The 11,903-nt window shown below is 38.0% G+C and overlaps 1 protein-coding gene across 1 annotated transcript; it reads right to left on the reverse strand.

Moving 5' to 3' along the window:
• Positions 1-1,034: 1,034 nt before the first annotated feature.
• CCT (RNA polymerase II transcription mediator) lies at positions 1,035-11,125 on the reverse strand. Its single transcript, XM_079032400.1, has 12 exons — positions 10,826-11,125; positions 9,430-9,601; positions 9,279-9,338; positions 9,089-9,194; positions 8,694-8,816; positions 8,484-8,591; positions 7,904-8,053; positions 7,475-7,816; positions 5,240-7,359; positions 2,522-4,999; positions 2,129-2,450; positions 1,035-2,018 (listed from the first exon to the last, which is right to left on the reverse strand). Exons 2-12 carry the CDS (start codon positions 9,555-9,557, stop codon positions 1,554-1,556), a joined length of 6,402 nt encoding a protein of 2,133 aa, XP_078888526.1. The 5' UTR covers positions 9,558-9,601; positions 10,826-11,125; the 3' UTR covers positions 1,035-1,553.
• Between the last annotated feature and the right edge of the window lie 778 nt (positions 11,126-11,903).

Below are 11,903 nucleotides of genomic sequence, written 5' to 3' on the forward strand. Positions count from 1 at the left end.
TGGTAGTAAGCACTCCGGCAACCTCCTGTTGTCAGTTTTCCCTTGGTTTCTGTTACTGATAATAGAGGATGGCAACATGTTAAAGAGGTGTTTGGGTGTGTTGGTAGATGCAAAACAAGAGAGTAGAGGGTGTTTAAGGGTGGCAATTTATGAAGAAAGAAGGAGGTGGAGGGGCTGCTAGAAGTAGCTTGAACGGAGGGTGGCATCCTTCCTTTGATTTTTCCGGCAACACAAGAGAGAGAGAGAGAGAGAGAGAGAGAGAGAGAGAGAGAGGGACCATTTGTATATTGAACAATTACTTTTTACTTTTACTTTTTTATTTTTTAAATAAGGCAAAACTCCATAAAATGATCTTTGTGCTAGTGAAATAACAGAAATGTCCTTCACTTAACGGCCAAAAATTAACGAGGTTAGCGAAAATAATTATTTGTTAAAAGTTTTGAAACCACAGGGACCATCTGTGAGGTTTTTAAAAATTAGAGACTAAACTTCAGATTTTCAGAAAATACTTTAAATAAATTACAAAAATCAAAGGCAAAATAGTCTTTTTAGAACAAGCGCATAACAAAAACAAATAGTAAGGACCTTCCGAGTTAAAAATAAAAAATAAAATAAAAAAAATAATAATAATAAGTTAGGAATCAAACGCGCAAATTATCCTAAACAATAGGGGTCATTCATGTAATTTACTCTAAGAAAAATTATTCAAATTTTAATATATCTTAAGTAAATTTGGGTATTTGTATATTTGAAAACATAGAAATTTTAAAAATTTTAGAGAAAAACTTTAAAATTTAATTTTTCAAATTTTTTTATATATTAGTTGAACATTGAAATACTATGAACTTTCGAAATTTTAAAAATTTGAAAATTTAGCTAATTAGACCACTTAGGGCCGATTAGAACCGTCTAGCTCTCTGACTTTGACCCCCATTGACCAAAACCGATTAAGCTTAACAATTAATCAGCCGCCTATTACAAAATTGAGGCCTTTGAACATTTTGATGAACAATAAATAACATTTAACTAAAACATACATCAATATCCACTTTCATGTAAAACATCTAGAGCAAAAAATAAAAGTCGAAATCCAAAGAAAAGTACAACTTTCACTAGACGAGATACAAGTCTATAAGTTTATCGCTCTAGAGTCTAGATTCGACAGCATCGATGGAAGAAAAAGGATTTATAACCTTCCACGATACTCCATGAGTAACCAATAATAATAATAATAATAATACACAAATGTGTTGTGAAAACTGAAAAGACCCTTGTTGTAAAATATTATTTCCTAAAATACCCCCCAACAACAAAACAAACTTGACATATCATTTTTCGAATCATTTCCCTCTATATTTACAACAAATCTCCCAACCACCAAACCACAGGGTTAGGTTAGCCATCGAATGTATTTTTGTGTGTTTTGTCTGTCATAAAACCCCCCCACGCGCCCGCCTACCCATCCATGCCTTTTCGCGGGCCACGACCCCAAAATGATAACTTCACAGGGTTTGACTTTTTGACTTTTTGACTTTTTGGGAGGTGTGGTGTAATCAGCTGTCATCATCTATAGCACCGATGTAAGTGAGGTCCATCCTCCGGACCCTCACCGCACCCTTGAGCCAGGTGGATGCTTTTAGATTCGCATGATCCGTCCCCGCGATTGCGGATCCGTTTATGGAAGACGGGCCTGACCCAGCTCCGTCTTCTAGAAGTGTCCACGGGTCGATTTCGGTATCCGGGTCGGGTTGTGATGAGGGTATGGATGATACATGTGTGGGTGGGGGTATGGGTTTGGTGGGTTTTGTTGGACCGTTTGAGGTGGCTCGTGATGGCATGTTCCGGATGGTTCCGGAAGCAGGTACAGGTACGGGTGGTTGGAGAGAGGTGACGGCTGACAAAGGGATGTTTGGTGGCTGGCAGGAGATTGTGAACTTTAAGGAGGGGAAAACGAATGGCATTGCGGTTTGTATCCGCCACCTCACCGCTTCCGGAAGTTGCATGTTGTCCAGCTCATTCTGCACCATTTTTTTTAATCAATATATTAATATTAATATTTATTTATAAGTTATAACAAGTAAATAAACGAAAGTAGGTTTGCTATTTTTGTTTATAGATTTATTTACACCTGCAAGCTTTCGGCGGCATCACGATCATATAAACTTGTGGTGGTGGTGGCTTCAATGGTGGACTTGGAGAGAGTTTTGGGTTTCATCCAGTGTGGCTGACACCCGCTCAAGAGTGCATGCAGCACCAACAATAAACGGTCAAAAAGGCTTCCACCAAGATCAACGGTCCCAGATGATTCGATCATGGACTCCACTTCTCTCTTGATGGAAAATCGTGAAGCTGGGCTAGAAAGATCTGCATCTTCATGTACAACTCTGCTTCCAAGTAGACGAAGGACCACTGAAGCTAGCATGTGCCTCATGCTACGTGATGATGGCTCCCTAAACATTCAAAACACACAAGATTCAATCAACATATTTAAGTTATAAATAAAATAAAATAAAAAACTTACCCATCAGCACAGATTACAGGAAGCAGTCTTAACAGCAACTGTAAACGCAACGACATTGAAGACCTCAAAGCCGAAGGTGAAGGTAGAATCACTTCAACGGGTGGTGGATTCCGTCTCGCTAATCCCGGACTCCCGCCTCTGATTCCCTTCCTTGTATTCGCTTTACTCACCGGACCTTCAGCTCCAGAAACCGCCATTCCGGCCTGTTTATTCGCTCCATTTGTAACCCCGCTTATCTGTTGCTCAATCTCATTCATCTGTTTAATCAAATCACCCGCAAACGTAACCCGTGAATCCTCCGAACTTTCATCAATACACGGAAGTAATAATTCCACCAACGCCCTTTCCGTCACATTCTGTTGCGTAACCACAAACGCTTCAATATTTGTATTCCGTTTCGTTTCGATTCCATTCCCGTCTTCCACCACTTCCCCTTCTTCGACAACCTCAAACTTGCGTTTCTGATTCCCTTTCTTCAACCCCGGAATGGAATTACTTCCACTACACCAACCCCACGGTTTCGAAAACTGGGGTTTAGTCGAAAGCCCTTTACTATCGGCTATATTAATTAACCTTTGTCTAATCGACTTCCTCCCAAATAAAACATCATGTCCTCTGAGAAACCATTTAGCTTGTAGTAAAACTTCATCTTCTAAAGATCTCCCCAAAAGGTGGACTACTTCTGAAAAAAGTGGGGCCGCATCAGGTCTGACCAAAAGCCGGGTCAACACCATTTGAATGAAATTATTTTCATTCTCAGAAGTCCCATCTGGTGAAAAAGAGCTCAAAGCTTCAACCAAAGAAGCATCACGACCTTCCATTTTTTCAATTAAAGCTTGTTCGTTTAACAATAGTCTAAGTTCCACCCATTGCCAATGAAACTTCGCGGGTTGTAAAGTATCAAGAATGTGTACGAGTTTTTCGAGAAGCGACTCGGAATGTCCGGAAACGCGATTCCCATCCTCCGGATTCACCAATTCCGGAGGTAATTGACAATCAATGATGGAGTTTAAAAAGACCCGGGCACGTAACGGGACAAACGCGGAAACTTTCGGGGCGTTGGAATCAAGGAATGCTGCGAATTCGGAATCGGTGGGGTCCGAGGCTACAAGATCGTATAATGTTGAACATTCACGAAGGCATACGTCACGGAAAGGTAAATGCTTGATGGCATCGGTGATTCCAGAGGTTAAAGATTGGAATAACTGTGTGATGTTGTCACGGGTGATGACATTCGGGTTTAGAATGAACCGTTTCCATATTAAAAACCCGAAAATGGCAAAAGCAGGAGGGAAGACTAAGTTGACCGGAAGCATTCTTTGGATTCTTGTAAGGGCAATTATGGAAGATTCCCCCAAAAGTTCGACTATGAACCCGTCGGAAACTGTTCGGGTGTTACCGATTAAAACACGGAACCAATGAACCGACACTTCGACCAAATTATCAATTTTCGAATCGTTGACTGGCGTTGACCGGACATTTCCATTCGAGTTTGACCGTGTTGACCTAACAAACTGAATCACATTCAGCCCTTCTTTCAGTCTAAAAACAGTCACCATTCTTTCAAGACTCGCAATCCCCTGAAGAACCGCCCCGATAACAAGAGCGGAAATCGCACCGGTTGTTTTAGCAGGTTTGGAATACGTTTTTTCGTTGGACGAATTTACCCCTGGATCACGGGTATCGGGGGAAAGCTGTAGTTGACCACGGGAAGCTTTCGGAGGGGTAAAAACTTGGGAAAGTGCAGAAGAAGCTTCCGTTGCAAGGGCGATTTCGAACACTCGACTTTGTCGTTCACCTAACGCATCCTTTAGTAGGGACAAAATCGTCAAATGAATCTTTAATATATGTCTTGCAAATAAACAACTCGCCGGGGTTATTTCGGTAATTTTACCAATCACTTGTCCGACATTAGTTACGACTGCGGAAACCGCAAAGGCAACTAAAGTCGGGTCGCCTTCTTGGGCCGCCCCGCCCGTTTGTCTCATGCAATCTAACAACCCTTTTACAACTTGTTGGGCTATCGGGTACCCGTCATCCACGGGTCGTTTGACCGGGAAGGTTGACTTTTTGTCTTGACCGTAAAAAGAAGGGATGTTTTCGTCTATAAGTCTTTGGACGGTGTCACGCATGCCCAAACCAACTCTGGAAATACGGATTCCGGTGATTTTTTGGCGGAGGAATTCGTCGAAATCTTGGATTCCGGCCGGGACGCCAAGTGGGAACCCGAATTCGCCGTCTGATGATCGGCCGGATTCGAGTTCCATGATGAGTCGTTTATCAGATGTTGTTTTGAAGGTCTTTGACCAGTCAATGACAGTTGCCACATCAGCGTATTTTTTTAAAATTTGGCGGGAAAAGATTAAGGATGGGGAACCGGAAAGACGACCATTGGAAGACATGACTAGTGATGCTCGATGCATCATCGCGGTTAAAGTTTCCGGAATGAGATCAGCTGCAGCAAGGATGTTTTCATACCTGAAATAATAACATTCAGTATCATTATAGCTATATGTACTTTGAAAAAAATCATCTTGTTTATATTATTGTCATTCGAATGGTCATATTAAAGCAAAAAATTGGAAAGTGGAATGCTATAATTGGGTGGATTGTTAAAAAAGAAAAATAACAGAATGTAAAGTGTTGTAATAGAAGAAATGAAAGTAGGATGCTATGCTATAAGCCTATAATACAGAATTAAGAGTAAGAGTTGCTAACCTTTTAAGAGATGATAAAATATATGCCTCTCCAACTGCACACAGTTGGTTTTCAACATTCCTTGGAACAATCATGACATTCCTCCCTCCATGAACAGTAGGAATCGGATTGACATGAACCTTAGGCAACAACCAAACAAGAAATCTAGCAGCAGAAACCAAATCATCACAAACATCCATCAAATACAGTATATTAGATAATTCATCTTCACCAAGTTTCCATTTTCCCAACCCTTTATCATCAACAACTGGTAGATTCCGGCCAAACTGACCGGACTTTGGTCCGGAATCAGTCACCTTTCCGGCCTCTTCAACGAGTTGTTTCACAATACCCATCAACCAAACAACAATAACCCTCTTCTCATCTAATGGGATCCGTTTAATTACTTTCCCGATCGAAGAAATGTCTCTGGAATTACTGATTCCGGCAGAATTGGTGATTCCAACGGAATCCGGTGGTTTAGAGACATCGGTGCCATTTCGATGGTGAGGGCAGTTTACTCTGCTGTCGCATACATGACTAGTGGATGCCCCCTGACTACCTTCAATTCTAGCAGCTGCTAATTGGGCGAGACTTTGGGTTTTCCTCACGATTTTTTGTCTCCCTCTTGTGGGTTGCTTTATGGGTTTCACGGGCGGGTCAACCCGGAAAGAATCCATGGGTTTAACAGTAACACCACCTTTTCTAACCCACCAAATATCCTCATCATCTGACAAATGAAGAAACGGGCTCTTTTCTTCAACTTTTTGTCTCTTGGCTCTTCTACATTCTTCACATCCAGGTGTTGGTCCTTCGCTAACTACCGGCCCAACGGGCCTTTTTACACCATGGGAATCATCAATTCCGTTCCCGTTGGAATTCGGAAAGTGGAGGAGAGCCGAAATCGAAGCCATTACTTCTTCAATCTTGACATTTTTCGGCGAAGGTATTCTACCAAACTTATGATTGTTTTTTCCATTTGTGGAAATAACATTTTCATGAAGTAAAAGCCGCCTTTCGTTTGTATAAATCTGCATGGCTTCGGAGATAAGCGACACGTCAGCAATCTGTGCTTCTTCTAGTGAATCTTGAACATAAGACCCAGGAAGATGTTTCAAGAGCTTATAATGTCTCCTTTTTCTTTCAATGTCAAGTAAATTATCATTCTTACCCATGATCCCACTAACAATAAGCTCTCTCACATACGCTTGAGGGTAAAAAATACCCGATCGAGTCAACTCGGTTATCAATAACTGAACCCGTTTAAACCCTTCTCCATTTTGAACCTGGTGTTGATCAAGCCAACAGACAATAACATCATGCAACGGGCCCGGACTCTGAAAGAAACGTGACAAATCTTTGACTTTTCTTCTCTTGTTTCTCATTTTCATCGAGAGAATCCTGGTGGCGATATATATCTGTGAAAAGTCTCTTTTGCCACTGAACTTCACACCTTCAACAGGGGCATTCCTGGAATCCCGAAAATCACACGTGGCCCACTCGCACACGAAAAAAACCGAACACACAAACGCCGAGTTCACCGTCCCGACCCATTTCAGAGACGATTGCAGACCCGCGCTGACATCAGCCATCCACCTTCTATCAACATTCTCATCATTAAAATCCTCAAACAAACATTTATACGCGCTACCAATATCCCCATGTGTAACAGCTTTATCCAATTCACGAACCGATTTCGCGACATTATGCCCTGGGCACCCCGGCCTCGCAGCTCTCGCGAGATTCATGGCGCATTTCTGAATGGAGTACACGAGGGTGTCGATCGACGAAAATGGTCCCTGAAGTTCTGAAGATGTGGCGGGTTTGACCCTTGTGATTAGGGAGTTATTGTCGGTGGTGGGATTTGAGAGGATTGAAGGTGGCAAAGGGAAGCAGTTCAGGGAAACAAAAGTGTCGGGGACTGCAAGGATTAGGTATCGGAGGATTTCAATTAGGGCGGATATGGTGTAGGCCCTACGGGAGTTTTCCACGAGGTCGGATCCTCCGGGTGAGGGTTCATGGATGAAACGGATTGCGATTGCAACAAGTGTACGCACGTAGTTTTGAGATAAGATGATCGTTTCTATGACACCGTATATGATTGGTAATAGTAGTTGTAGTGTCCCCAGTGATTCCTTCTCCTGAAAGTGATCAAAATGGTGTGTTATTATTTATAGAATCAGAGATGGAATGGAATGAACCATTCTATTCCATCATACCAAACACTATTATCTAACAGACACCAAAAAACATTACCTGCAACTGATTGAGAACCCAATCAATAATCAGAGAAGGCAAAAGCAAGCCTTCAGCATGATGCCACTGTATAATCCTCACCACATACCACCATTTAAAATGCACAGACGGCTCCTCACCATCAACAACCGCCAACACATCGTTCTTATGCTGGACCCCACCACCATAAGCAAACTGAGGAGACCGGTCCTTCAAGTGAAGGGTAGAATGGGAATTATTTTTTGAAACAAACTCATCCAAAAGGTACTGTAAATACTCAATAATATCCTTCGTCCACTGATCTGACCGCAAAAACCGAGTCTTGTCAGGTGATCCGGAAGACGTACCAGACCCAGGCCGAACCTGCAACAATTTTTGAAGAGAAAAAGAACAAAATGACGAAAATGCCCTTGGATTAAGGTTTAGGGTTTAGGGTATTGATTTAATTACCTGATTGAGATAAGTTACTTTGATAAACCAAGTTGCCCTTAGTAAAGGTACATTGTTTCTAATAAGAACTTCAAACAGTGATTTCCTTCTATACCCATGAGGAACATGATCAGCTAATGATCGCAAACGTTTATGTTGTTGAGATAATCCCTGTAGGATAAGGGTCAAAAGTGTCAAATTATGTTACTATTTCATGTCTTCTGATAAATATAATATATATCAAAAGTCTCAATGATTTATTTCTGAAATGTGATTTTAAACAAATGAAGAGCAATAATGTATTACAATATGGATGTACACTAAACAAGATGAAGGTAAAATGTCAAGTAACATATAATAAGTCATCAAAAGAGTATTGAGAAAATTAAAGACAAAACAATATATTTTGGGTAATTTTAAAGTTTTACCACTTATACTACTATGCTTCCTGATATAACCATAAAATTTAATAACTTTTATGGTTTGATTGGAAAAAGATAAAGTAGTCGTGGTTAAAGCCGCAAAACTACCAAAGATACAAGGGTGTTTTTGTAATTTACCCAAGAGTATTTTACTTCACATGGATACTAAAAAGACAAACCTCAATCCATTTCTTCCGGAAATCTTCACCACTAGCTTTTTGTTCTGGAAAAAAACCAGGCTTACTCAATAAATTACCAGTAAGAGGAACTCCATAAACTTGACCAGCCTGTAACACAAACATATACAATTTTAAGATTACAAATAATATATACATATAAATAAATAAACAAATGTAAAAAATAGTAATATTAAATATTATTTATTATACCTTGCGTTTTTGAGCACGAGATTCATTGATTGCTCTGTGATATTTTCTAATTGCCTCCTTGCATTTTAAAATGACAGGCTTTGTGAAAGTTGGAATCTGTGATAAAGAGATCTCTCTTGATTCCTGTAAGACAAAGTTCAAAATGACAATGAATAAATCGGGAATGGAATGTACTATGAATATGATCATTATAAATACTAAATAGCAAGATACTGTAAGACAAAGTAGGAAATATACTTAATACTTTATATTTTGCCCATAAATTCATGGTAGCTATGTGTTTACATTTCTTTACTCATGATAACAAAACATAAAGTTTCCCTTATCATAAGAGTAGATGATGTTCTTTATAAAATGATAACTAATGAATTATTTAAACAAGTTTTAAGGCATACCTCAAGCCCCTCAACTGTTTCTCTGTATCCACCCAACACATAGTCTTTTGTAAGTGTCTCCTCTGGGCAATTTGCAGTTGGAGGGTGAAAGTCTGGTGGTGGTAGCCTGACAACAGAAGGGTAAAAGAGTCAACAAAAAAAATACAAATAATAATGATAATAAAAAGGTAAATAAGATTAAAAAGATCACCTTGAATTCAGGGGTTCTTTTTCACACCTCAATTTGTATGGTGCAAGTTGTGAAGTACGCCTGGAAAATAAAAATAAAACATAATTTAACTCGTTTCAATAATGAGAAGTTAAGAACATACTAAAAATAGAAATTGAAATTAAAAGCTTACCGATTTAATGGAAAGTTAGCTGGAAGGGAAGATGACTCAGCACGGGAAGTATTATCCCTGCCTAATGAGCCACCAACTGCACTGTTATTGACTGCACTAGTGCAGTTGGTAGCATGATACCTTTGCATTTCTATAAACTATGGCCCGCATACTGTCTCCCACATTGAATAAACTGCAACAAATATACAATCAATTTTTATTTATTTATTATAGCATCTTACTTTTACTTCTTCCTATTATATCATTGTGCTTTGAATAATCTACCTAATTATGATTGGGTAGATTTTTCAAAGTACAATGTCGTAACAAGAAAAAAGATGAAAGGGCAATGCTATAATTGGGTAGATTTTTTGAATAACAAAGTCTTAATAAGAAAGAAAAAAAAAAAAGTGAAAATAATAAAATAGAAAAACCAATTTGGGAAGCATAGTCTCTAGCTTAACAATCAACGTGTCCTGGACCAATGTACTTGTTAACGGAACTCGATTAAAAAGATGGAATTTTTGCAATAAATGGTAAAATACTTTCACTTTATTTCTAATTTGGTCACTAGATTTTAAAATTTGTTACTTAAACCATTGTACTTTTCAGATATAATCATTTTGGGTAATTTCGATTTTCAAACAAAAAAAAACTACAACATGTTGACAAATTTAAATGGTTTGAAAAGGTTTTCGAAAACTAGATGGTTTTACTAACAAAATTAACAATCCAATCACAAAATTAGAAATGAAGTGAAAGTGTGTTGTTATTTATTGCAATTTTGTCCTACGAAGATGTAGGAAACTTCTAAATGAAGTAAAGCCCTAAGAATTAGTTTCAAGTTACTGATAACCATATAACCACACAAAGTTCAATTTAAAATTGCTAAATTAATATTGTCTGATCAAGTAGTTTAAGATCTCCAAGCATCATTAGCTTTTCAGTTCTTGAGTCCATACATCAGTACCCAAGTTTAGAAACCATTTGATGATACAAACAACAGGATGTGGCCTGACATTTGATCTAGGGTTAAGGCAAAGGTTAAACATTTCATCATAAAGAAAGAACAGCACAAAAAACCATGTACGTATTCTCCTTATTACTAGTACACAAAGTTTCAAAGTCCGTAGTCACTGATTGACACAAAAAACATCAATTGATCAATCAGATCACGGTGATCCTCGAATTTCTCGTGATACACTATCAGGTATAAACAATTTAAAACTTCCTCATGTTTTACTTAACTCTTAAGTGTACTCAAAATATCAGCTCATATACACCAAGAACATTGAAAAGAAGTAAATTTAAATGCCCAGGATTCCAAAGTAAACTCATAAAACGACGAAAGTAAAACAAACAATTCGGTAGCAAAACACCCATTAAATCCATAACATGGCTGCAAATTTAAGCATACCTTTGAAATCAAGCAGAAGCTTTACGAAAAAAACCCCAAATCAAGTTCGAAACATGCAACCCCCAGTTGTTGGTAGTTCGAGAAACGGAAACTAGGGTTTCTGAGGGCTGTCAGTGAAACTAGGGTTTTGAAGCCCAAGAACAAGAAATCAACAAGGGTAAAGTGTGCGATGCGAATTACAGATGCCAGATATGTAGATATATATGTATAATCGAATAAAAATGTCGAAGAGATTAGGGATTTGAAATTTGAGAAAGACGAATCGTGTGTATAGAGAGATATATTAGATACAGAGGGAGAGAGATTGGGGCTTTTGACCCTTTTTTATTTTTTATTTTTTATTAATTTTTTTCATGATGACGACGACCAAACTATAGGAGTGAAATGGTAAATTTTGTAAGGATGAGGGGGAGATTATGAAAACTATTTATCTAATTAAACCATCTTGGAGAGAATAAAACAGTAAAATGCATATGCTTAAACAAAAATATTCTGTGTGGTGAGTGGATGATTAAATAGTCCTTTGATAACTTTGGTGTATTTTGACTATTTGAATGGTCAAAGAGTAAAGACCCAATTGCAAAACTAGTCAAAACTAATTAAGGGTTACTAGTCAAAACTAATTAAGGGTTACACAAAGTGATTGTAGCTTTGCAAAAGAGATTCATAGCTGATTGGATATTTAAAATATAGTTCAATAAATAGAAACTATACAAATAAAAATTATCTAGACAGCTTAAAGTGATTATAAACGATCTATAAAAAATTAATATAGAGTTTCATAATGATAAAACATTGTTTTTTTTTTTGCAATATTAATTTTGTTGACATATAAAACATGTGTTTTTCATCTTCTTTTAAATAAAATGAATATTAGAAAAAAAAATGTTATGACTAGAAAGAATGTTGTTTGATTATCTCATATGAAAGAACAATTAAAATTTCACATATTTTATATATGATATAGCAAATTATAACTTAATATGGCAGATAATTATTAACCATCCGTAGTAAAAGCAACCAAGATCATGTGATCAACATTGCTACAAACGTAAACTTGTGATATTGAATAATTTTA

Source organism: Lactuca serriola, chromosome 3 (assembly GCF_051521515.1).
Source record: "Lactuca serriola cultivar US96UC23 chromosome 3, Lser_US96UC23_V15, whole genome shotgun sequence".
In the NCBI taxonomy this organism is placed as follows: Eukaryota; Viridiplantae; Streptophyta; class Magnoliopsida; order Asterales; family Asteraceae; genus Lactuca; species Lactuca serriola.

Coding starts and splice junctions, on each gene's coding strand:
- CCT (XM_079032400.1), bottom strand. CDS start 9,557: ATGCAAAGGTATCATGCTACCAACTGCACTAGTGCAGTCAATAACAGT. Junction 7,817..7,903: donor AAGTAACTTATCTCAATCAG/GTAATTAAATCA, acceptor AAATTGTTGCAG/GTTCGGCCTGGGTCTGGTAC. Junction 5,000..5,239: donor ATTTTATCATCTCTTAAAAG/GTTAGCAACTCT, acceptor TTATTATTTCAG/GTATGAAAACATCCTTGCTG.